Source organism: Rhipicephalus microplus, chromosome 10 (assembly GCF_043290135.1).
Source record: "Rhipicephalus microplus isolate Deutch F79 chromosome 10, USDA_Rmic, whole genome shotgun sequence".
Classification (NCBI taxonomy): domain Eukaryota; kingdom Metazoa; phylum Arthropoda; class Arachnida; order Ixodida; family Ixodidae; genus Rhipicephalus; species Rhipicephalus microplus.
Window position 1 is genome coordinate 3195936 of NC_134709.1, and position 24645 is coordinate 3220580.

Consider the following 24645-nt stretch of genomic DNA (forward strand, 5'->3'; position numbering starts at 1 on the left):
TACGGTTAGTACGTACTATTTTCGTTCTCTTTATCCATGCACAGGCCGAAAATCGGCAAAATTTCGTGCGCACAGACGGTCGATACACTCCATGTGGCGATCGGACAACAACCACCAGCGATAGTGACGTCACAACATGGCCACGATGACGTATTTTTTGCGCGTACGTCTGTTGCCGATCCCATTGTGCAAGAGCATGGCCTTCAAGATCGGTTTTTGGTAACCTAGGAATTCTCGATTGCTGGTCCCGGTAGGGGGTGCAAATTCGCTGTCGCTTTCAATCCAAGCCAAGTACGTATTCTCAACGGCTCCACAGCGTCGAGCCAGGCTGAGCTCGTTTCTTTATTCGGTCGTTAGTCCTCACTTTCCCGCAGTGTTGGTCGTGGCGGCGGTGTGGTGGTGTTGCGTTACTTACGTTCTTGTGCGGCGTGTTGTGTTTTTTTTTTTTTTGTTGTTTTTTTTATTCTTGTGTTGTGCGCGAGTGGTGCGATTAAATTCGCACACTAAAACTTCTTACTATGCCGAAGTACCACGTCTTGAGCGTAAAGGAAAAACTTGAAATCATTCGCACTATTGAAAATGGGGCCAAGAAATCTGCGGTAGCCCGCGATAAGAACTTGCCGCTGACTACTGTATGCGGAATTTGGAACGCTCGCGAAAAGTTGACGGGAGGCACAGACAGCGATTTGAAGAGGTGCCGCATGAGAGACTCAGCTTATCCCGAAGTGGAAAAGGCCCTGCTTCTCTGGCTGAAGAAGGCGCGGAGCATGAACCTGCCGGTTAGCGGACCCCTTCTGACCGAAAAAGCCCTAACTTTCGCAGATCAGCTGAACTGCCCCGGTTTTGCCTGCAGCAACGGCTGGTTGTCGCGGTTTAAAGCCCGCTACGGCATCGTGGGGAAGGTTGTTTGTGGTGAGGCTGCTGCAGCAGACAAAGAAGGCGCTGTTGAATGGCAGGACACCGTTTTGCAGGAAGCCTTGACAGCCTACGATGCCGCCGACATTTTTAATTTTGATGAGTCGGCACTTTTTTATTGCCTTCTTCCAAATAGGACATTGGCATTTAAAAATGAGACGTGCACCGGCGGGAAACACGCCAAAAATCGCATATCGGTCGCTTTTGGCGTAAATATGACCGGTAGTGAGAAGCTGCCACTGATGGTCATTGGCAAGTATGGAAACCCGCGGTGCTTCAAAGGCGCTCGGCTGCCATCCGGTGTTGTTTACAAGCACAACAAAAAAGCCTGGATGACAGCCCAGCTGTTCGAGGAGTACGTGCGCCAGCTGGACCGCCGTTTTGCTGCCAAGAAAAGGAGCATTTTGATAGTGCTTGACAATGCGTCGGCGCATGTCGATGTGGGTAACCTGTCGGCTATTAAGCTGTTGTTTTTGCCGCCCAACACGACAGCGCTCGCCCAGCCCCTCGATCAGGGCATCATCCGCTCTGTCAAACAGATTTACCGCAAAAATCTTTTGCGGCGGATGTTGATCGCCATGGAGAGTGCCAAAACGTACAGTATAGACCTCCTGGGTGCTATACACCTGCTTGCACACTCATGGATGCAGGTGCAGCCTGCAACGATACGGAACTGTTTCGCGCGAGCACAATTCAAGATGCCAGAAGAAGGCAACGACGAGAACATGGAGGATAACGAGGATGGTGAGGACACCGAAGACTGCGAGAGCCTCCTTGTTGAGGTGCTCGAGCGGCAAGGAGAGGGAGTCGACAAGTTCAACTTCGGCACTTTCCGAGATGTGGACGGAGACGTCCTTACATCCCCGGACTTTTCCGACAGCGACATTGTTGCCGCCATCGCACCTCGTCCCGATTCAAGCGAAAGTGAGGAGGAGGGCGATGTCGAAGTGGACGACGGCCCCTCGTTATCCGAAGCTGCGCGTGCTGTGACTGTGATGCGAGCCTTCGCCGAGAAGCGTGGCCTAATGGACCGGCTGGCTCGCGGCCTCACCGACTTCGAAGATGCCGTCGTCGAGGCAAGGCCACCACGGCGGCAAGTGAAGATCACAGATTTTTTTGCTGCCTGTCCATAAATAAAGCTGGCGTGCCGGCGTGTGTGCGCGCGCGTGTTTGTGAGGATTGTGGCCTTCTTTTCTGACCGGTAAGTAGCCGCTAAACTGGCACTGACGGTTAATTCGTACATCGCTTAATGCGTACCAAAACGTCATTCCCGGCCAACTACGGTCTAACGAGGTTTCACTGTAGCGGGCTTAGACTGTATAGTCTTCAAGCTCATGGTTTGAATGCACTCATGGCTTTGTTTATCGTTGTGTTTTGTATCAAATAAAAGAATGGATCATCGTAAACTTCGTGAGCCGACTTGAATAGGCAGCCCTAAATATGACAAGGTTCTGAACTCCCTCTTGCGACAAACGGTCTCCAGGCCTTGCGGAGCCAAATGGAGCCAAAAGAATGAAGCTTAATCTGTGTACTACTCATCATTCTCATGCTGGCTGAAGCACCATGCGTTGCAGTTCTATGATTTATCTTTAGTGTACTTATAGGAAACTCTACGAGGAGGTATAAACCAACTAGCCCTAGAAAAGTTTTGCCAAGCCATCTTTTTGTGCCCTCACTTGCTGCTTCCAGAAAGCGTTCGTAAAAGTGAACCGGGATGATGGGACTAGCCAGTTCCCGCAGGTACTTCTTCAGGACTCCCACCCAGCAAGCCAGGTCATAACTTGGCAGGTCGGCGTGAGGATCTTGTGCCAGTCGCAGAGCCAACTCCTGCACCCGTTCCGGCATGCAAGGGCTGGCATAGACTTCATACGGGTCAACCCCCGTCTTTTGACACAGAGCCTCGGCCTCGCGCAGACACCGGGCCAAAAAGGGTGGCACGTCGGTGCCGGGGTGTTCGCCCCCCAGGTCTCGCCAGAGTGCTGACAGTGCGAGCAGAGCCTGTCGGGGCCGTGGCACGGGCGGACGACATGCCGGCAGGCCTCGTGTAGCCGCACACGACCGGTGGCACACCAGTCCGCACTGGCGACACAGCAGTCCCTGGTGCGCAAGGCCGCGCAACAAGTGCCGGCAGCTGTCGCATTGTTCAAGCCCCGGAGGGAAGCTCCCGCACTCCAGGTCGTGGTCCCCCTGCAAGTTTTTTAAAATTTTTTTTATTTAGTCATACTGACTCACTTCCCCACAGGGAGGGTGTGGAATTGAGTTGCACAAGAATAAACATGTGAAGAGCATTTGTAGAACTACATGTGTAATATATAGTCAATCCCGGATATATCGAACTCGAAGGAAATTGCAAAATAGTTTAATATATGAAAAATTTGATATACAAAAGATGCAGGCTCTGAGAGCTTACCTGCAGCGAATCATCACCTACAATAAGCGCATTCAAGAATTATGCCGCAGATTATTTATTTGCATAAAAAAAATCGATCTCCTGCTTCTTCGTTTTTGAAATGTTAAAGACACTAGTCTCGATCTCATCAAGGCTGTCCAGGTGAGACAGCCCAGTTCCCTCCATGCGGCCGATACTACAGTGAATGATGCCAAACGCTGCTACCAATTCAGCGACGGAGTACGCCCGTGTAGCCAGTGCCTCGACCGGAAGATCCTCCTCATCACATGAGTTGTCGCCTGGGCCTTCTGGGTCCCTGCGACCGCAGCTACTATGTCTTCGTCAGCAAGGACATTGCAGCCCACTTCCACAAAAATGTCCACGAAAACTTCGTGTGGAACTGCTACTGACAAGCAGAACAACTCGCAATAGGCGTCATCTATGCGCTTGTCATCGCCGTCTTCACCAGTTTCTGCAAGTTCCGTCGTTTCGAAGCCTGCCTTGCAGAAGCAGTTGACCAATGTGTCCGTCTTCATGTCTCGCCAGGCATTGAAAATCTCCGCGGGGGGAAAACTTTGCGGAGATTTTGGGCCAATCCTTTGTCATCCATGGCTGCTGACAGCTTCGCTTTCGCCAGAAATAGTTTTGCCAACGATATTGTAGCGCTGCTTAAATCGGTGAAGCCACCTGGTGTTGTCAGCGAAGTGGTTTCCTTGAGTGCATCAGCAAACTATTTGGCCTTGTGGATCAGCATCCTGCCATTCGCCGGAATGTTCTTCGTGCACACTTCTAAAAACAAGGCATAGAGTGGTGCCTTTTCTACATTACCAGAGGCGAAAGCCCGCACATGACATGCTCCCGACAATCACCACTCTGCCGCCTTTGCCTTGATATCTGATTTGTTCTTCAACAAGGTACTCAGAGTGCTCAGCGGTACCTGTATCATATCTCGCCCGCCTCAACACGCTAAATAGCCTTCAACTTCAATGCAAAGCCAAGGGTCTTGCGCTTCTTGACGCTGGCCATAGCAACACAAGAAGTCGGCAATTCAAAGAGTCTGCAAAGACTTTGCGCACCATGCACGCAAAAGAGAAATGCTGCACATGTGGTGGTATGTAGGCGATGCGACAACGAAAGCAACAAAGCGCTCGAGGCGATAGCCACATGCGCAGGGACAACAGTAGAAGGCGCGAGCTGTGTTTGGCTGATCCTAACTCTCGAAACAGCAACAAAAAATAGAAAAAAAGGCAAACGGAGGAGGACGTCATCTTTCGGCTCCTTCGTTCCTGCTCTACGAGCCAATGTGTACGCAGGGAAAACATGAGAAAGAGAAACGAATACAAAAAAAGTGTCAGGTTTTGGTGGAGGCGTGGTGCCGCGCGGAGGTCACTGGGCGCCGCGAGAAGTGCACCTTCCAACTCGCGCACGGAGCTGTGCTGCCGCAAAGATCGCACGGCGTTTGATATTTGCGAAAGGGGGGGGGGGGGAGTAAAAATACCGTATGATATAAACATGCGAATTTGTATTCTCCTATAAAGGAATTTCAAGGGGAAAACTTACAAGTTCTATATACCCGAAAATTCAATATATGTGGGTTCGATATATCCATGTTCGACTGTATTTTGGGCGTTCAATTTTCGAATTTTCATACTGAACTTGCATTAAAAAAAAAACTTCTTTAAATACATTTTCCAGAAAAATTGTCAATTTCGTTATATACAGGTTTTACTGCACATATACTTAAGGCTTATATTAATGCACCACAACTACTGAAACGGCTTTCAAAAATCGAAATAAGGGTTAACATCACGATTTGCTTACAGTATGCTTTAGAAAAAGCTGATGACTTCTTTTGCAAGTGATTTTTTTTCGCATATCTGACATGATTTGCGACGCGCTGTCGTTTTTTTCGTGCACAGCGACTACAAAAGCATGGCGTTTCAGCCCGGGCATTGTTTCCGGCATCTGCAGCCATTTTGTCGAAAACGCCGGTTGTTTTTTGCGTCCGCACCCTCACACTTCAGAAGCGTTTTTCTAAACTGTGGTCCTGCGTGATCGCTTGTGCTCAGTGGAAAGTTGTGTTCCACAAGATACCCCATGAATAGGCATTCTACACTCACTGATCGCACTGCTTTCACAGCTCTTTTGGAAGAAACTTTCAATGTCCTATATGAATGTTTCTCAATCAACATGACTTGCTGATCACCTACGGCTTCAATATTGCACCAAAGCCTGATCACCGAGCCATCAATATTGCAGCAAAGGAGTACCGTCAGCCGGTCTTTGCTGCATTTGCCTCCATGGCACGCCTTGCGCTTTGGGCTTAACGATTTCGATGGCTGCACACGAAAGAAGAGGTCTGTTTCATCAGCATTGTATATGTCACAAGGCTCGTACCCCTAAATGAAAGCAGATAATGTGGACTTTCAATCATTGGCTGTTTCCACGTTCACACTTGCCGCTACTCCGCTTATCGTTTTGTTAGCGATGCCGTGCCTCTTGCGGAAATGGTCGATCCAGCCATTTGACGTCGCAATATCAGTGAGGCTCAGTCTGTCGGCCATTTCCATTACCTTCTGATGTAAAATGCTGCCGTCAAAGTTGATACCGGCAATGCGAGCTTGCTTGAATTTCGGGCCCAAGAGAGTGGCATTCCCTTCGATCTCGGCACGCATCGAGATGATGCTGTTGAATGTTGACTGTGGCAGCCTAAAAGGGTTTTGGCAATGTCGAACCTTTTCGCGCAGGCTGCTTGTCGATTGCTTTAAGGGGGGACGTGGCAATGAAAAATATCTTTCTTATTTATGAAACTACAGGAATGAAATTTAACATGAAGGTGTCATTTGTTGTGTTGATATAACTGAAATCGGTGTTGAGCTACAGTAAAACCTCGTTATTCGTAGTCACTGGTACCGTGAAAAATCTTTCAATTAAGCGGGTTTTCGAATGAACGGAGCATTCAAAACATTTCATTCAAAATGTGGAATGCAAGGAACTTGAAATTATTGAAATTAATCCGGGTTGGTCATTTCCTGTGCTGGTAGTTTGTGGCTTTAAGGATCATGTTTCCTGCAATACGTGGTCACAGTTTTTCCGCAAACAAGGGGGAATTCTAGACTTAACTGCCGTTACCGGAAAAAAAAAAAAAAAGTCCGTCCAAAATTCGCGCTTGCGAAAAACAAGATATCTTCACTGCAGCACAGTAGTGACACGCGGGAAACACGTCGCCTGCCCTTCGCTGCGTCAGCGTGTAAATATGCGACCATTCGCCCATTTTTTCTCGTAAAATCAAGAATTTAATAATGAAGGACAGTGTGACCAAATTAGCAATGTGTTTTCGCAGGAAAACATCACCATTGAAGCTTTCGACCCGAGTTTTCAAAGTAGGCGTTGCAAACAAGAACTCCGCCACCTGTGCAAGTGCACAAATTGCTGGAGCAATTGGCACTCAGATTTTCGCAAACATTGTGAATTTCTCCAGACTGTCCTTTATAATTTCCTTAATTTCCCAGAAAGAATGGATAAATCGTGACGCGCTGACGTTGCGAGAAACGTGCGACATGCTGCCCACACGTCACTGGTGTATTGCAATGAAGTGTGTTGTTTTCCACAGGCGCATATTTTAGTTCATCACAAGGCCGCGTGCTGGAAGTAGTGAGGCATGGGTGCTTCAGCTACCATTCATTAGTACCGCTAAAGTACATTGCCTTGTGGCTCTTAAGGTTCGTCGTTTCCGCGGATTTGCGGCGAAATCGGGATCGAGAATGGGCACACTGCACCCAAATTATTAAATTAACCAGACTTGTGCTGACCGCCACTTCAAATTAAAGGGACCACAGAAATACTTTGGATTAAGCAGGATTTTGAAATAACCGAGTTCGAATTGACGAGGTTTTACTGTTTTTAATATAACACTTGAGTTACAACACTTGATAGACTCGCATTGTCACCCCCAAAATTAATTATCTAATTAGGCACAAGTTCGTCAAAATTTTTGCATAAGGATATTTACAAGGGTTTTGTGCCATAATGCTATTGGTTTATTTTTAACATTTAAGTAAGCACACAAATATTTTTCTGAAATGTCCAGGACATATTGTTTTACCAACAACTTTTACAAAAAGCCGATTACAAAAGTCTGTATGATGTGCACACAAATATGAACAGCTTTACGGCCCTCATCAACGTCTCAGAATCTAAGTGCAGGAAATCGAATGGCTACAGCTTAATCTGTTGTGAAATGGCACAGCGATGACTGACAGCAACTGCTCAAAAATCGAAACCTGAGAAAATGGAGCTCAGAGATATTGGAGCTAGAAACTCATAAAATGGAACTTGGAAGGAAGCTGGCTTTACTTTTCAGTGGAAAAAATGCATCTTTGCGGCCATCTTGAGCTCCAATCTGTCCTCTTTTATGATGATGCCAATATGATGATACTTTGCCAAGGAAAAGCTGAACATTTGCGTTCTGCTATGCCCAATGTTCACATAGCTTTTGACGACAGGCCAACAGTAAAATGCTTGTTTCTCAACTTCTACTACTTATTTTGATCTAAAATCACACTGATGTAAAACATGGTATCAGGATTGTAGACAAAAATTAATTGAAAAACTGAACATTTTTGCCAAATTTACAATTCCCATTGCCACGCCCCCCCTTAAAGGGAGACAAGTATGGGAGGCCGAAAATTTTCCAAAAAACCGATTTTTTGAAGTATTTTTTTATAATTTTTTCATAAACATTAAGGTCTAAGGAAGTTGTTCCTAAAATATTATAGCCCTGTAATGCGTATTTGTCAAGTTATTGGGTTGTAAAGTCAGTTTGATGACCATTTTCGCTTTCGAAACCACCTCAAAAACGGTCGTATTCAACGCCGCAGCACGCGAGAACCCCACTAAGTAGCGCAGCCATTTTGATCTCATTTTAAAGACGCATTTTTCTATTATCTGTTCCTAGCAGAAGAACGTTTTTCGTCTAGCAACAACGCAGCTATCGCGCATAAAGAAAAACTGAATACTCGCACATCATTGGTGCGTTTTTGTCACGTGGGGCAGTTCCCAGTTTCCTATTGGACGCGAAGGGATTCGGCCTAACAACAGCTGTGCATTCGGTGCAATGGCAGGCGGTCATCGGAAGTTCCGGAGTGCTCATGAGTTCGGGAAAAGGCGAAAACGGTGTCCGAGAGCCCGCACCTTATCACCAGCGAGACCTTCTGCCGCCGAGAACTCGGAAGAAGCAGGCTGTGCCAGCGCTATCACCACCGCGGCACCCGCGATCGCGATAGCCATGTCCCAAGATCACATGAGAGCTGTGCGCGTCGACACTCCCCTGGTTTCCGAAGCTGAAAAAGTGGCCATCGAGTGTCGTGCGAGCGATGTTCTGCAAGATCTTTCATCGAAGTCTGCCACAAAACGCAAGCGGTCTTTTTTTCGAGACTCGGATGAAGCTGCAACGCCTGGTACGCCGTTTACCGTTGTTAGCTTAGAGTTGGTCAATGCACTTTTTCAGTGTATGAAGTGCGGTGTGTGTGGCGGGCCTGGTAGAATCTCCACCAAGGAAGACCGCGAATATGGCATAGCCGCGAAACTTGTTCTCACATGTGACGAGTGCGGTAAACTGAGGACTGTATGGAGCTCGCCGAGAGCAGGGGGGGGGGGGGGGGGCGCAGCGCACGGCCCCTTCGAAATTAACGTGCTCGCGGTTCGCGCGGCAATGAGCACAGGAAAAGGGCAAACTGCGCTCAACGATATTTTTTCCACCCTAAATATTTCACGGAGAGGCCTGCACACCAAGACATACCAGGATTATCAGAAATTGAAAATGAACGCTGCCGCGCGCGTTATTGATGACTGCGCGAGCACCGTGAAAACGGTGTATTCCGAACTCAACTATGGAAATCCTGGAAATATCGCCGTTTCCTTTGATGGGACTTGGCTGACCAGGGGCCACTCATCCCATATTTGTGTAGGGACTGTGATTGAACTATTCACGGGTTATGTGCTCAACTTCGTCGTCCTATCGAACTTTTGTTTCAGCTGCCAGCTAGGGCCGAAGGAGGACAACCCAAGGTATGCCGAGTGGCTAGCTGGTCACACTTGCCAAAAGAATACCTCCAGTAAGCCAGGACAAATGGAGGTGGAAGCAGCACAAATTTTATTCGGCCGCTCATTGGAGAGACATGGGCTCCGCTACACAACCATGTTGTGTGATGGAGACAGCCGGGCCTTCAACAGTCTGCAGGAGGCACAGGTATATGGCTTCGTGCCAATAAAAAAAGAGGACTGTGTCAACCATGTGCATAAGCGCAAGGGCACAGCACTTCGAAACCTCCTGCAAAAACAAAGAGCCGAAGGAAAGCCAAGCCTTGGCGGCAAGGGCAAACTGACAGGCGAGCTCGTCACAAAGCTCACGTCATATTATGGATGGGCTTTACAAAGCAACCAAGGAAGCATTGAGGACATGAATAATGCTGTCTGGGCGACCTTTTATCACGTAGCATCTACTGATGCAAGCCCTCAGCACTCTCACTGCCCAACTAGTGAAGAGTCATAGTGCAAGTACAACAAGGCTATTGCCAAGCAGGAGGCTCCTCCGAATCATCGCTACAACCTGCCGGAGTATGTGGTTGATGCCTTGCGACCTATTTACACGCGCCTCTCTGACAAAAAATTGCAGGAGCGTTGTAAGCGAGGCAAAACACAGAACCCAAACGAGAGCCTGCACTCCGTCATCTGGTCGCTCGTGTCCAAAAACAAACACGCGTCGCTTTTCACCGTTGAAGCTGCTGTGGCCGAAGCTGTCGCAAGGTTCAACGCTGGCAAAGGAAGAGCAGATGCCGCCATATTGAAGGAGCTGCACCTGCAGCAGAGTGTTGTGGCCGCTGAAAGATGCTCAGAAAAGGACAGTCGCCGACTAGTGGCATCGGAGAAGAAGCATGAGCATGCTGAAAACTTCAAGCATGCCATGAAAAGAAAGCGCACCAAGGAGAATGATGATGACTACATTCTTGGTGGCTTCTAACATGGTTAATACACCGATTCACACCTTTTCTAGTTAAATATAAATGCTCAGCATGTTCCTAAACTTATTTTCTCGTTTTCTCAAAACAACATTTTTCATCACACCCTAAGCCGTTGCCCACAGTATGTTTTGATGTAGCAGTCGGATTTTGATAATTCTTGCAGCATTTGAAAGCTTATACATTGATTAATGCAAGAAAACAAAAAAAAAGTAATATTTTTATTGACAATAGTGATTTAATTAGCAGCAAAATTAAGCAACAGTTTCAGATTTCTAATGAGTATACTTGTTAAGGCCATAACTCTGGTACCAATGAAGCTAAAAATAAAATTATGGTTTTGTTGCACTCCCTGGCCTTCATGGAATGCTGTCATATCAAATTTGTAGCAATATTTTAGGAGGAAGATGTCAAAAGCCTGGGCAGAATGCAAGTTTATGTAACAGTCAGTATTTAAAAATCTAAAAGTGATAGCAAAAAACTAATTGCATATTTGTAACCAATTGCATATCAGTAAACAATTGCAATTTGGAACTACTGAAAATTTAAAAAAAATTTTTCAGACCAGTGTCTCCCCTTAAGTAAGCCCAGGTTTTTCTCAAGAGAAAGCGCTTTCCGCTCACGCGATGCCATTAAGGCTTGACAAAAAATTGTGCTGACAAGTTCAACGGTAACAGGCTTAGCGCACGCAACAGCGACTGAAGACGAGTCGCAACGCGTGGCGGTGGGACTCCCGCACACTTCCGGCATTACGTAGTGAAACTTCTGTTGTAAGCACAGGTGATAGCACCTGTGCTTACACCTGTGTGTTTCATAGCCAAGCTAGGCCAAGACTGCCAAACGTCAAATCAAAATGGCGGTGCCCGGGCGGGTTCGGCAGACTAGGTGTGACGTAACAGCAGGGTTTCAATACATAAAATTCTATGAGAGCTAAGCCGGGACCGATGAAAGACAATTTAACAGTTGAGAAAACGCAGCAGTGAGAAACGTAACAGTCGGGTTCCACTGTATCCTCTGTTTTGCTAGGATGCACCAAGCATATCGTGTGAGGGTGACCACTCAACGTTGTCGTCGCAGTCTGATTGACATGTGGGGTTTAACGTACAGAAACCACCATATGCTTATGAGAGATGCCGTTGTAGAGAACTCCGCAAATTTAGACCACGTGCCACCATGTCCAAGCCCACAGGCCTACAGCATTTTCACCTCCATCGAGAACGCAGCCGGGATTCCATCTCCCAACCTGCGGGTCAGCAGCGGAGTAGCTTAGCCACTAGACCACTGCGGCAAGGCGTTGTCGCGGTCTGAATTCGAGCGTCTGTGTCTTGCGGAATGTGCACGTCTTGTGATTTACCGCCCGCTAAAGCCATGGCATCAGGGTTGTCACATGTGCTTGAGCGGGTGCGTTACTTGGCTGTCGCAACATGGAAACCTTGGTGATCCTTTGCAATATGCACTGTATTGTCCGCCAGTAAATGATGCAGATGAGAGTTGACAAAAGAAAGCAACCAACAGAACCTGCTCGGTGACACAGTACCTAAGTAAACAAAACAAACTAGATTGGGAAAATATGTAGTGCTGTATGCATTAAAAAGTGCATTGCGGTTACCTGGTGTGTGTGATTAATTTGACGTGCGTCTAGTGACACGCTGTGCCATCTTGCCTGAATTGATTTCTCCAAACTCTTGCTTAAAATTTCTGCCTTGAGATTTCCCCCTTGCTTGAAAACACAGTGTGAGATTATCCTAACAGCGAAATGAGGCACGCTATATATTATCACTGCATTGATCGTAATCGATGCAGCAATCAAATATCTGTTGCACTGATTGTGATCTTGACCGAAACTACGCCGCTAAAACTAGCGAAGAAAAAAAGGGAATATTTCTTTTTTTATGGCATTATATTGTACTCAAGGACATTTTATTAGGAAGTGTTACTCTTCTGTAGCTTTTTATTTGCATTTTGTTTGCATTGCGTATGTATGTTATGTAATGATAACTTGTTTATATTAAATTTGAGTTCCTTGAAAGAAAGCATGAAGGATGCACTGCACTCTTCTGTGAAAGCAAAGTCTGGCTTGCAGTTCACTCGCATTCACTGGATAGAGAAAAACTTCAATATTCCAGGGTTGCAGGGATCGTGACAACCCCATAAAGTGCAAGAGTAGAAGAAAAAAAAGATCAAACAGCTTTAAGCCACCGCCACTGTAGCCAGTATATTACCTTGGCATTAACTAAATGACATGTGAAATGACTTCCACTGTTAAACACAATAAGGGCTATGCACTTTCATTTCGATCAATCGAGACATCGAATGAAACATTGTCGTTTGCCTCAAACACAAAAACAAGCCCAGTTGCGCGAGACGCACATTCGGTATTTATGGCAATACAAGCACAAAAAATTCACAAAGTCGATCTAGGATCTCTTCTCCATTATTTTCCTTGGGTCACAGTTGGCATAGTTACAGAAGACAGCGAATAAACCTGGCAGCGAAACTTTCATGAAAAGAAAAAAAAAAAAGCGAACATTATGAAATGTGATTAACGGCCCTGTTTCATTTTGTAAAACCGCAAAAGAATGGTGCCTAATTTCAAGCATTACATTACATGTGGCAATGTTTGTTTTAATACAACCATAGGTATCCCACAGAGACGTCGCCTTCAAGAGATGTACAATGCTTCTCCAAGGATTTAGAGATGAGCGCGATGGGGATTGCGATTTAAAGAACAGATTCAAACAACATAACGCTATTGCTAAGCTGACACTGAACTCCGTACCTTCTCAAGTTTCTTTACCGAGCTGTGATTTATTTATTTGAATATCAATTAAATAGTTCAAGATAATAGTTGTATGCATGAAAATTATTGCCATTGTTTCGGAACTACTTCCATTGTAGCGTGGAGGCACAAAAAATAAGGGCAATGTGGCCTCGTGAATGAAGCTTATATTTATTCTTGCGTTGTCACCGCATATTTGCAACTCCAAAGAACGCTCGTGTGACCTGGCAACACTGATCGAAAAAACAAAAATGGTAAAACAAAGATATTTGACATGATCAGGGTGTTTCTCAAAGTTGTAACGCGTCCGCTTTCTTTCCTAGCCAAACTGGATTCCTGTGGCGAACTTGCAATATTCGGACATTGTTGCACGCAAGCGATTTCAAAAATGGTGTCGCTCTATGCTTCTCAAGTGCATCGACGCGCGGCAGCAGACGACACCAACCAGGTGCACTGACAATAAGTCTGCATTTAGTCATGTGCACAGAGTACCCCAACGGAGTCGCACTGGGACTTTTTCTTTACACCAGTGGTTCTCAAGTGGGGGTCCGCAAAGCAATTTCTGTGATCCGCAAAAGCCTCACCCACTTACACCCCCCTCAAAAAAAATGTCACGCTTCAAGTATGTTGAAGCACGACTGTGCCACGCATTGATGAACTGTCCGAAATGAAGTGATGTGCAAAGTTTGATGTTTTTGGTAGCAATAAGAGGGACATGTTTCACGCTCCAGTTGTGTTAATTTACCTACGTATGCCCCCCCCCCCCCCCCCCTGCAAGAGGTTCCTATCACTTGTACAACGCCACAAGGGGCCCCCGACACATCCATGGCTGAGAACCACTGCTCTACACAGTATTACTACACAACAAAAGGCATACGAATTAAATTATGGCAGGAACTTCAAAAAGAAAAATAGTTCTTTCTGACGTGACCAATATAGTCGCGACAGCTTGCGCGGTTCAGTGGCATCGCGGCTTGAAAAACAGCCCATTTTTGCGCTTCTTTCACTCAAAACATAGAGCTAATGGTGCTTATATAAACTGATATTGTGACCTAAATATTCATCCGCGATGCGAGAAACTTTGTCAGAACATGTGACAGTGTTTGTATTTTATGAAAATGCCACTTTCAAAAACAATTTTTTTTCGTCTCAAAGACTCGTGTCCCCCCTCGTAAAGAAAATCTGGTGCAGGGATCCTTCAGCCACCATGAAAACGACGGGCAGTGCACGGATTTATTTGCTTAGTTCTCATGCTTGCGAGCTTCGAACGCACTTGTGGCTTTGTTTAATTTTGTGTATTATTTTGTTTCAGATAAAGGAACAGGCCGTTGTGAATATCCTGAGCTAATTTGAATAGGAGAGCGTAAAAAGGTCGAGATGATAAAGCATATCTGCTGAATCTTTGCTGAACTTCGTCTTGCGGCAAAGCAGACTAAGGCCACACGGAACGAAGCAGAGCTGAAAGAACGTAGACTGAACAAATCCATGCACTAACCATCATTCTCATGCTCGCTGAAACACCGTGCGTTGCAGCTCTCATTAACACTAGAGTTCTCTCTGTATTACTTATCAGTCACTCTATGCTCAACAAGATAATGGGACCCAGACGCCACCACAATGAAACAGTTCAGGGAATGCAGGGTGAACCATATGAACCAATCGCGTCGTCATTACATTCAGCCCATGCCCTCATCAAATACAACATGGGCAAAAACACAGCTAGAATAAAGTACCTGATGGAGCTGGCTGGCTGAGGCGACCAATGCGGCCGGTGGTGGAGGAGGGGCTGCACGGCACAGTTCGGCCAAGCAGCGCAGCAGGGCATCCTGGGCAGCCTCCTCCTTGAGGCCTAGGCTGCACAGGCGCTCTCGATCCAGGCCGGCCAAGTCTGCACCTTTGAGCTCCCGCAGTGCCTCCCCACCGCAGGACAGCATGTTGATGGCTGCCAGCCACTCCTGCACGTTTTCACTGCTCCACTCGCTGAGGGACTGCACCAGATCAAGGAAAGTCGGGGAAATTTAAAAAGGTACTGACACGAACGTTTTCAGTTGACAATCACCATGTAGTGCAGCGCAAAAAGCAGACAAACTCATTCACACTCCCCCGACAAGCAATGTTTTTTCTCCATCAGTTGTTTTTCTGCATCACATGAAAATTCACACCATCAAAAGCCTAGAAAATCTGCTGCTAATCATGAGTGCATCCTGAAAGAGTAGTTAAAGTGTGCTTTTAAAACTAGTTTCAATTCAAACTGTACCGTGCGTGGGGTGCTGGCACCCCCTGTGAAGTTGTTTGCACCACGTGGTGCAAGTGTCTCGCGCAGAAGCCGTATTTGGGGGTCACAACTATAGGGAACTGACGCTCAAGTTTGCAGAGCAATGACAACGCCACGTCTGGCCCTGGCGGTGAGCTCTGGAACACTGAAGGAGAGACGTGGTAGAAGTTGCAGGCGAGCGAGTGTGTTTCGCCAAAACGGGAGCGCGTGCGACACGCGCGCAATGTGTTCTGAAGTCGCTGTGGGGATCTCAGGCGCCGTGCCGTTCAGCTTGGTGCGCTAAAACGAGAAGCTCGCTGTGCAAAGTTACCTTTACGCGATGAAAGAAGCGGCCCAACGGAAGCGCCACCGAGGTACGAAGTATTGTGTTGTGGGCTGCCACGACAATGCAGAAAACACCAAGGGACGCTCTCCCTGTGTAGGGCTGTATCAGTTACCCATTTAGTCACAGCCGTGTTCACGAAAGATACAGCAAGCATGACACGAGAGCCGGAAAAAAAAAAGGCGGGCACTTCAACTTGACTTGCTGTCGTTAAACTTAGCTTGCTGCTTTGCGGCGACGTCAGCGGGTCATGCGCGGCACGGAGGACATGACTCTAAAACTTCTCGGACATTTTAATGCCATGACCGTTCAACTAACGAGAGCCGCCATTCGCGCTTATGGTCCGACGTAGAAAATCGTAGAAATTATTTGCTGATGACTGTTCGTTATAGAAATGCATGCACTAATACTGACTCTCATTTCCTGCAACGTTTTTAATGAAGTTTCATTCTGGTGCCCTAGATGGAACATGTGACTTAACGCTAATAAATGCAAGGTAATGCGCGTTTCTCGCACCTCTAGTTCTATTGATGTTCCCAAATACCTAATTAATGATAGTGTCTTAGAAAGTGTTTCATGCTACAAGTACCTTGGCGTAAATTTACCTCTAATCTCTCACGGCACACTTATGTCACCTACGTAACTAACATCCACATTTAGCATCCGCATTTTCGATTACGCGGCGCGCCCCAAGATTTCGGTGCGTCGAGCTGACAGTAATCATGTGGGGTTTGAAGCCCCAAAACGACATGCGGGACGCCCAGGTTGAGGGCATCGGAAATTTCCGACCGTCCGGTGTGTTCTTTAACGTGCACGTAAATCAGTGCATATGAGCCTCAAGCATTTCGCATCCATCAAAACGCAACCGCGGCAGCCGGGATTTGATGCCGTTGTCAGATAAAAAGGAAACGCGGCGCCGAAGGCGCTTTGTCACACATAACTCATCAACCTATCATCACATCCATACGACTGTCCCGGCATGTCTTCCCCCCCAGGGTCGTGTGAGGGGAAAGTTTTTGTTTCGGGCAGAACCCGCGTTTAACGGGTTTGTTGACTAAATGCAGCGCAAAGCACGATGCCCGTGCGAGCACGAAAAGGGCACATGCCAACAACGGGTTTCGACAGTGCGACGCCATCAGGCGGCGAGGCTTTTCGGTCGCCACCGCCGCTCCAGTGGCTCTCACAAGCGTAGTCTTGCTGTTGCGCAACGTTCGGACACCATCCTCGCTAGAGATCGTTCGCAAACTGGCACGTTATGGAAAAGGCTAAGTGATCCTAGTTCTAGCAAACTAATTGGATGAGGACAGACGACACGCCGCTGAGCTAGCAGTTTCTTAAACTTTTCCTCGCATTTTGTGCCGTCTGTCTTTCCGTCCTCGTTTAAGTAGATGGCTGGAACCCCCTCGCTATGTGCAATCAACGAACCCAGGCAAGCGCACTTCTAAGGGTTAGGTTGCGGCGCAGATCGGCTTTACGCTCAGGGTCGAATAGCCGATGAATTTAATTCAAGTGTGGCTGACGGGTTGCACTAAGCGCGACGAGCTCCGAAAGTTAAAGCGACGACCTTGCCGGCCCCGATTACGTGACGCGGGTAACGTGCTTGGAGAGAACACTCACGACGGAGCTGCAGAAGACACCAGGGCGTGAAGCAGCGGGTTCCCTCGGCGGTAGGCAGGGACGTGACCCGGCGAATCCCGAGCACCCGGCGTGGAACGATGCCCCGCACTCTGCAACACGCACAGCACACACAACCCACGGGCACAAGTCACACGCCGTGGCCACCGAGCAACGCCATTCGGCACGAAGCGAGAAGAAGGCCCAGCCGAGGCGGCGGCGGCGCCAGCGTCGGCCCAGTCAGGTGACCCACGGCCAACCGGCTGCCCGGACGCCCCAGTTGCTAGGCCCCTTCCCCCTTCTTGCGCGCTCATTCTCTCTCTGACTCACTCACTCACCCTGGCAGCGCTTGCCTTGACAGCCTAGACCCCAGATGTAGTCGTCGCCTGCGATATAAAAGGGCGGCGGCAAGTCGGCGACCACTATCACACCGTAGGAGAAGCAGCGTGAAAGATCGGCACAGTAAAAGGCACGCATACAATCACACGCAGCGATGTTCACCCTTCAATACTACCACATTGGCGCGTTCCTTACACCTCACTTCATTTTGTTATCCTCGCGGCAAGCGAACATCTAGCCACAAGAGCGTTCTCAACGCTATATCCATTTTCTTAAGCGGGTCTAACATGTTTGAATGTTAGGTTTAGTTGGTTGGCTGGTTGGACCTTAGAGGAGTGCACAAATAACCACAAGAGACGGCCACGAAGCGTGCGGCAGCAGAAGTTTTGAAAGTGTGCGAAAGAAAACAAGAAAAAAGGGGAACACCAAAAGGTTTGGAACCACTGTCCGTATGCAAGATCAAATTATGCGCCACCAATGGGGACGAAATGTCCAGAGGGGGATGATATTGGAGACCTGGGAGATTTTATCCACGCTAATGCAGGCAACAACACAGAACTTCCTCAATAACATCCTCAAAGCAGAGAACGCGTACAGTAAGCGCCATATCGCACACCCCCTAACAACTTATTCCGGGTACAAAGAATGCTTTTTCCGTAACATCATATTTGATGCAAAGGAAACACGACCTTTTTTCTGAGCATATCTGTTCCGATTTTCTTAACCTATGTGTGGTGTTTGTTTGTTTCCCTGGGATGATGGCTCATACTCACTCAGGGGGATTGGCCAAGAAAGTGTAGTGCAGTTTTTCTGTGATCATTTTACCTATGTGTAATGAATTGGTATTATAATAAGACTAATGTAAAAAATAACATAAAAAGAGCAAACGACAAAAAAAGTCAAGTTGAGCAATTTTGAGATTTGAGGTGTTATGATTACCACTCAGCTGTGTTTACTTCACTCTGCCCTGGGGCGTGATAAATAATAATTTGTTGATTGAAGATCACAAAGGTATACGCTTGGTTGCCTGAATATAATCGCAAACGGCATTGAAAGCATCCCTGTGGCAATGTCCCAAAACTGAGGCATCAAAGGTTAACGCTGTTTCCGCTGTCAATCTAACGCCTATTTTCAGAAATGGCATAACTAGTAACCTTTTTCGAAGTATAGCGTAGCGGCGACAATACGAAAAATAATTATCTAGTGATTCCATTTCTTCGCAGAATGCGCAGAGGGGTGATGTTGTCTGACCAGCTCTGTGTAGATACAGGTTTAAGGGGGGGGGACGCGACATCGAAATTTAGTAATTAAGACTTCGAGCTTTCTGGACTGGCTCCAGTGGGGGTTGCCATGGAAACATGAGGTGGTTATATTCTGTCCATGTAGTTACTTTTTCTATCGTATCAGTGGAAATTGCTGATTTTCGATATCTTATTGCCGTGATATATTCAACATCTGGCAGTATAGACAAAACTGGACCATCAAGTGCGACTCGTGCTAAGGAATCGGCCAATTCATTTAATCTTAATCCACAGTGTCCCGGAACCCATAGTAACCTCAGAAGTCTCAACTGCGGGGGTACTAATGTTTTGAATGTGCTTAGAATTCGAGAGTTCTCTGAAGCTGTCAGAGCTGCACAAACTGAAAGAGAATCCCTCATTATGACTGCGTTGCTTTGATTTGATGGAAGTTTTTCGAAGAGCTAAAATAATCGCCACAAGCTCCGCTTTAAAAACTGGAGTAAAATCAGGCAATCTCACTGAAAAGGACCAGTCAAGCGAATCAGAGGCAATGCCTACACCTGCTTTTTGATTATTTACGGAAGCATCTGTGACTATTATATTTTTAGTTTCTGCATGCTCCAAGTAATCTAATAATATGTTATTTAAAAATTTGAGAGATTGTAACTTGGCGTTTTGAGGGAATATATCATCATACTCAATAATAACATGACAATTCGAGTCATTAGTCTCAATTACATTTCTAATGTTCACATTTATACTTTGTAGATTCTTTTGTACAAACATTATCTGAGGTGTGTGAAACCGTGGCCAATGAGCAAGAAAGAAGGCGTCTGGGTTTGCGATTAAAGCATATTGAGATCTTCTTGCCGGTAAGCTATAAAATTTTAAAAATGCTTGTACGATCAAAATTCAAAATCGACAAAGTAGTGTAGGCAGGCGCGCTTCCTGGTACAGTACATTGATAGCCACAAATCTAGGGAGTCCAAGACACATTCGTAGTGCTTCTCGCTCCAAGACAACTAGAGGTTTCGTTTTATACGCAGGGCCACCCGAGAGTAATATGCAGCCGAATTCCATGATGGGGCGCATATAAATCCTGTACAACGTTATCAAGGTGTGCCTCCGTAACCCATATTTCCGGTTACTTAGCTTGTGTAGTAAGCCTGAAGCCCGCTGTGCTTTGGTAGTTATATACTCTATGTGTGGACTCCAGTTAAGTTTGTCATTATAAATGATTCCCAAATATTTTATAGAGTCTACTTGCTTGATGGGTTCCTGTTTATATAGAATTGAAAGTGAAATAGGTTCTGCAAGCGGAAACGCCATGAGCGCACTTTTGTTGAAATTTAACGATAACGAAATCGACTGCAACCAAAGCTCTAACATTCAAGTTGCAGTGAGAAAATACCACAGTCAGCAGCAAAGAATGCGATGTCATCAGCATAAATGTAGACAGTAACTTCTTGATCTGTTGGAATTGTGCTCATTAAAGTATTAAATAATACTGGAGATAAGACTGCTCCTTGGGGAACTTTGCGCGTTTGTTTAAATCGAGATGAGGAACATCCATCCTTGACGCAGTAGAATTTTCTTGATTTTAAGAATTCTGCCACCCACTCAATAAAATATTGTGGGAAATTCAATCTCTTTAGCGTATTTAACAATATCAAGTGTTCCACACTGTCAAACGCCTAAGCTATGTCAAGCGTTACTAAAGGCAGCGTATTGCCTTCTTTTTTGTGCGAGCTGTATTCGGCTCTCTAAATCAGCATGGGCACACCAAATAGAGAAACCACTACGAAAGCCGATTTGATTCGGTTTTATTACGAAATTGTCTGCCATCCAGATACTTACTCGGCTATGTAGGACCCTCTCTACTAGTTTGACCATGTTAGATGTTAGAGAGATTGGTCTGATATTATCGACTGTTAATCCTACACCCGGATTTTTTAGTATAGGAATCACCTTTGCTATCCTCCAATCCTGTGGCACCCATGAGTTTTTAAGGAGTAGTTTAATAACATTGGCGACGTCTCGAGGCGATAAATTGAACAGAATTTTAATCATGGGTACTGTGATTCCATCTGGGCCAGGAGACGCACAGGGTAAATGTTTAATTACGTTGGATACTTCAGTCTGTGTCACTTCGTCAAAGTCAGACTTTTTTGTAGACTTGTGCCAGTTGTTTGGCACTACTGAAGTAAATCTACTTTCCAGACACAATAATGTTCGGACGCATTTTCCTCTTCTTTCAGCGATTGCTGCACCTTATAACATTTTGAACGATGGTATGACACTTCGGAGCGCCCCGCCACGGTGGTCTAGTGACTAAGGTACTCGGCTGCTGACCCGCAGGTCGCGGGTTCGAATCCCGGCTGCGGCGGCTGCATTTCCATTGGAGTAAAAAATGTTGTAGGCCCGAGTGCTCAGATTTGGATGCACGTTAAAGAACCCCAGGTGGTCGAAATTTCTGGAGCCCTCCACTACGGCGTCTCATAATCATATGGTGGTTTTGGGACGTTAGACCCCACATATCAATCAATCAATCGACACTTCGGAGCACTATCTTCCTATCAAAGCTAGGTATCAACCCGCGTGATGAGCGTCGGTGTTCATTGTTTGCGCGCAAACACTTACCGCTTCTTGATCAGTGAAAGCATCATAATTGTGAAGTCGCAATATCCAGATCTGGTTTGCTGGTTTCCGCTTTTCACATCCTTGACGTTTAACCTAGGGGCGAAGCTCGTGAAGAAAGACCTTTGCGAGACTTCCTTGCACTTGGAATTAAGTAAATATGACAGTCCTCGAAGAGAGTAGGCGCAGAGTCAAGAAGAAGTTTTCTGAAGCGGCGCCCAGGCACATAGCCTTCATCGAGGAAGTGTCAGCTGCATACGACAGTCGATACAGACTTGTCGTTGATAATGAGGTTGACCCTCGCAATATTCTTTTGCTATTTAGCGCACAGCTCAGGATTACTTGGGAAATGGCAAAAAGAAACACCGGATGTTTTTCCCGAACAGGACTTGCAATACAGAACACAGCAATACACCATTACACAACTAATATATATTCATGTACGTACTGCGCGTACTGAAAGTTGTACGACCGTTTTTTCCAGTCGAGAAATCACTGCGGACAGAACACTGAGAAAGCATCGAACAAAAAGCAGCCGAGGTGAGCAAATCCTAGAATAAAGCAAGCCACACCAGAGAGAAAGGGATATTGACAAGCTGCTTGTAGCAATAAGCCACAAGAGAATTCATCCAGATTTCTTAGAAGAAAAGCTGCGCACTTGCCGAAAAGTTGGAATGCTGTCAGTTTCTCTTTCTAAACATGTTCTTTCATGAACTAGAAGTATAGAACAGAACTGATTTACTGGGGCAAAGCAGCTTGCGAGCGTATTCTTCAAGGATGTGGCTAGCAGTACAAAGGAACGCAAAAGAGCTTCCACACCACCACTCTCAGAGCGTAACATTCGAAGCGCTCATTCAGCAGCAAGAGTTCGCTTTCTCTCTCTTTTTTTTTTACTTTCTTTCTCCCTATACGCAGTCATTTTTAACCATTAGAAATACTAGTCACGCACGTGCTAAAGAGCTGTCAAGCTGCAGACTGCAAGTTTTAGCCCTGAAAGCCACCCCACATGTATTTGGAAAAATAAAGAAATAGAAAATAGCAAGCAAATGGAGGGCGTGCTCGTTATTTCTGTAAGCGACCTCTATTAATGGCGGCCTCATTGTCCAACGAGACCAAGGGCCCTTTTTTCTTATGCGATTCTTAAAGAAAAAAGTGAGCCCCGTAATTATCTGCATCAGAGTGCGACACCTCAATAGTAGCTCACGAGAGATGGGGGGTAAGGAGGGATTAAAAGGATAAAATTAAAGGTATAGAGATAGAGAGGGGGAAGGAAAGAGCGTGGCGCAGGGACAGCGACACCCAGAAGCAAGGAGAAGATAGGAAAGATGGACACGGTCGCAGGAGTCGGAGGACAGGGCACCACTCAGCAAGAGCTCTTGTTGGCGGCAGGAGATGGCATAGGGCGAGCCAGACGGCCAGAGCTGTGCCGTCGTCGGAGATCGCGGGGCACAACCGGTCGGCTTGAAATCCAGAGAGCGAGTCTCCATGGGCCAGAGGAATTTGGTGCTCCCTGCTTGCAGAACAGGTGTAGCGTTGTTTATCTCCCTCTCCGATCGTTACCAGTGCTTTATGTCTCATTAGCCGATTCTTTCGCATTTCTTGCGAAATTCTTTTCTTGCGCATTTCTTTCACATTTCTTGCGTTGGCGTTGTCCACACCCTCACTGCGCATGCTCGCTTAACGTGCAGCATGCTTGCGTCTCGTGCCAACTGTTTGCTCCCCCTTTCTTACCTTGTAAGGCCCGACGGAGGCAGCCTCTGCTAGCAGACACCGACTGTAGGCACTGGGTCACACATCACTGACGTGCTGTTTATTGTGCCTCAGATATGCGCAATAATTGCTTTTCAATTGGCAATCGCACAAGTGCAGCATGCTTGCGTCTCGTGTCAACTGTTGCTCCCCCTTTCTTACCTTGTAAGGCCCGACGGAGGCAGCCTCTGCTAGCAAAAACCGTCTGTAGGCACTGGATCCCACATCATTGACGTGTTGTTATTGTGCATCAGATATGTGCAATAATTGCTTTTTAATTGACAAGTATGAACCCTGAAACTTGAGGAATATTGGTGGGTACTGCAGATGGGGTTGAATTTTGGTCGTTTCGGTGGACAAACAGACAAGTCCACCGACAGACAGGCAAAAATTTTTACGTCGAAGGTCCCCAAGAAAAAATATCATCTTTAATAACAATTAAGCATTCCCAAACCATCTCTCACCTTGCAAGGCCCGACGGAGGGCAGTCTCTGCAAGGTAAAATTGACTGCTCGAGCTGCACAACCGTTCACTGGCCACCCCATATATGTAGGCACTGGATCGCACATCAGCATCCCACCCCTTGTTGAAAGCAACACTTCTCCTTCATTCAATAAATAAGAATAAAGACGAAAAAAATCACAGCATATCCACGGAATGCATGATGATGAGTGGGGCGAAGCGTCTGTCCGTTCTTGCCTCCATCCGTCCGTCTGTGCGACTGCCGTGTATCCCTTCGTGCGTCCATCTATCCGAGCGTTTGTCTCTCTGTCCATCTAGTGAACATTCACAGTACATCTTGCATCTTTTCAGCATATAGAAGTACCGCCATCCAGCGGAGATTCCAAGGACTAATCAAGAGGTGGCACACGCGCACTTTCTTATGGCCCGTGCTTCGTGTCTAGTTCCTACCTTTCACCACCTCTAGTTCATGGCTACATACTAGATCACTATATTCATGGCACTGCGGCCAAACCCTCGCTAAACCTTGCTAAAACCAAGGCGGCTACGCCCAGCGAGTTTAACGTGGCAACCCTTTCTGGTCAGGTAGTGCTGAAAGTGCGTCCTTCTGATACTAGTTTTTTTTTTTTTTTTAGTAACCATCAAATTCAAGGCAAAATTTATTGAAGATTAAGGCCTGGCATTTTTTGAAAGTCTCTGTAAGTTATTTCATCAGAAACAACTATATTTTTATTTATGATTAATGTGCGCTAGTTTCTTCCTCAATTGAAAAGGGTGGACTGCTCTAGTTCGCCCATGGAGGTGGCTATTTACTACTACAACATACATCGCGGACGCCCAACCCACGGTAGAGGGAGCTTCGCCCCTAATAACCATTAAGCATTTCTAAACTATACCCGATTAT

General features: G+C 46.5%; 1 protein-coding gene across 4 annotated transcripts in view; it reads right to left on the minus strand.

The window, feature by feature from the left end:
• Positions 1 to 24645, minus strand: part of Pi3K21B (phosphatidylinositol 3-kinase regulatory subunit alpha) — a 165667-nt gene that overhangs the window by 27638 nt on the left and 113384 nt on the right. For all 4 annotated transcript variants that reach the window (XM_075874876.1, XM_037432170.2, XM_075874877.1 and 1 more), the window contains 4 exons: positions 17652 to 17699; positions 17317 to 17426; positions 14836 to 15090; positions 2592 to 3102 (listed from right to left, as the gene is read on the minus strand). In XM_075874876.1, the coding sequence (XP_075730991.1) occupies positions 2592 to 3102; positions 14836 to 15090; positions 17317 to 17426; positions 17652 to 17699 (924 nt within the window). The remainder of the gene's footprint in view (positions 1 to 2591; positions 3103 to 14835; positions 15091 to 17316; positions 17427 to 17651; positions 17700 to 24645) is intronic.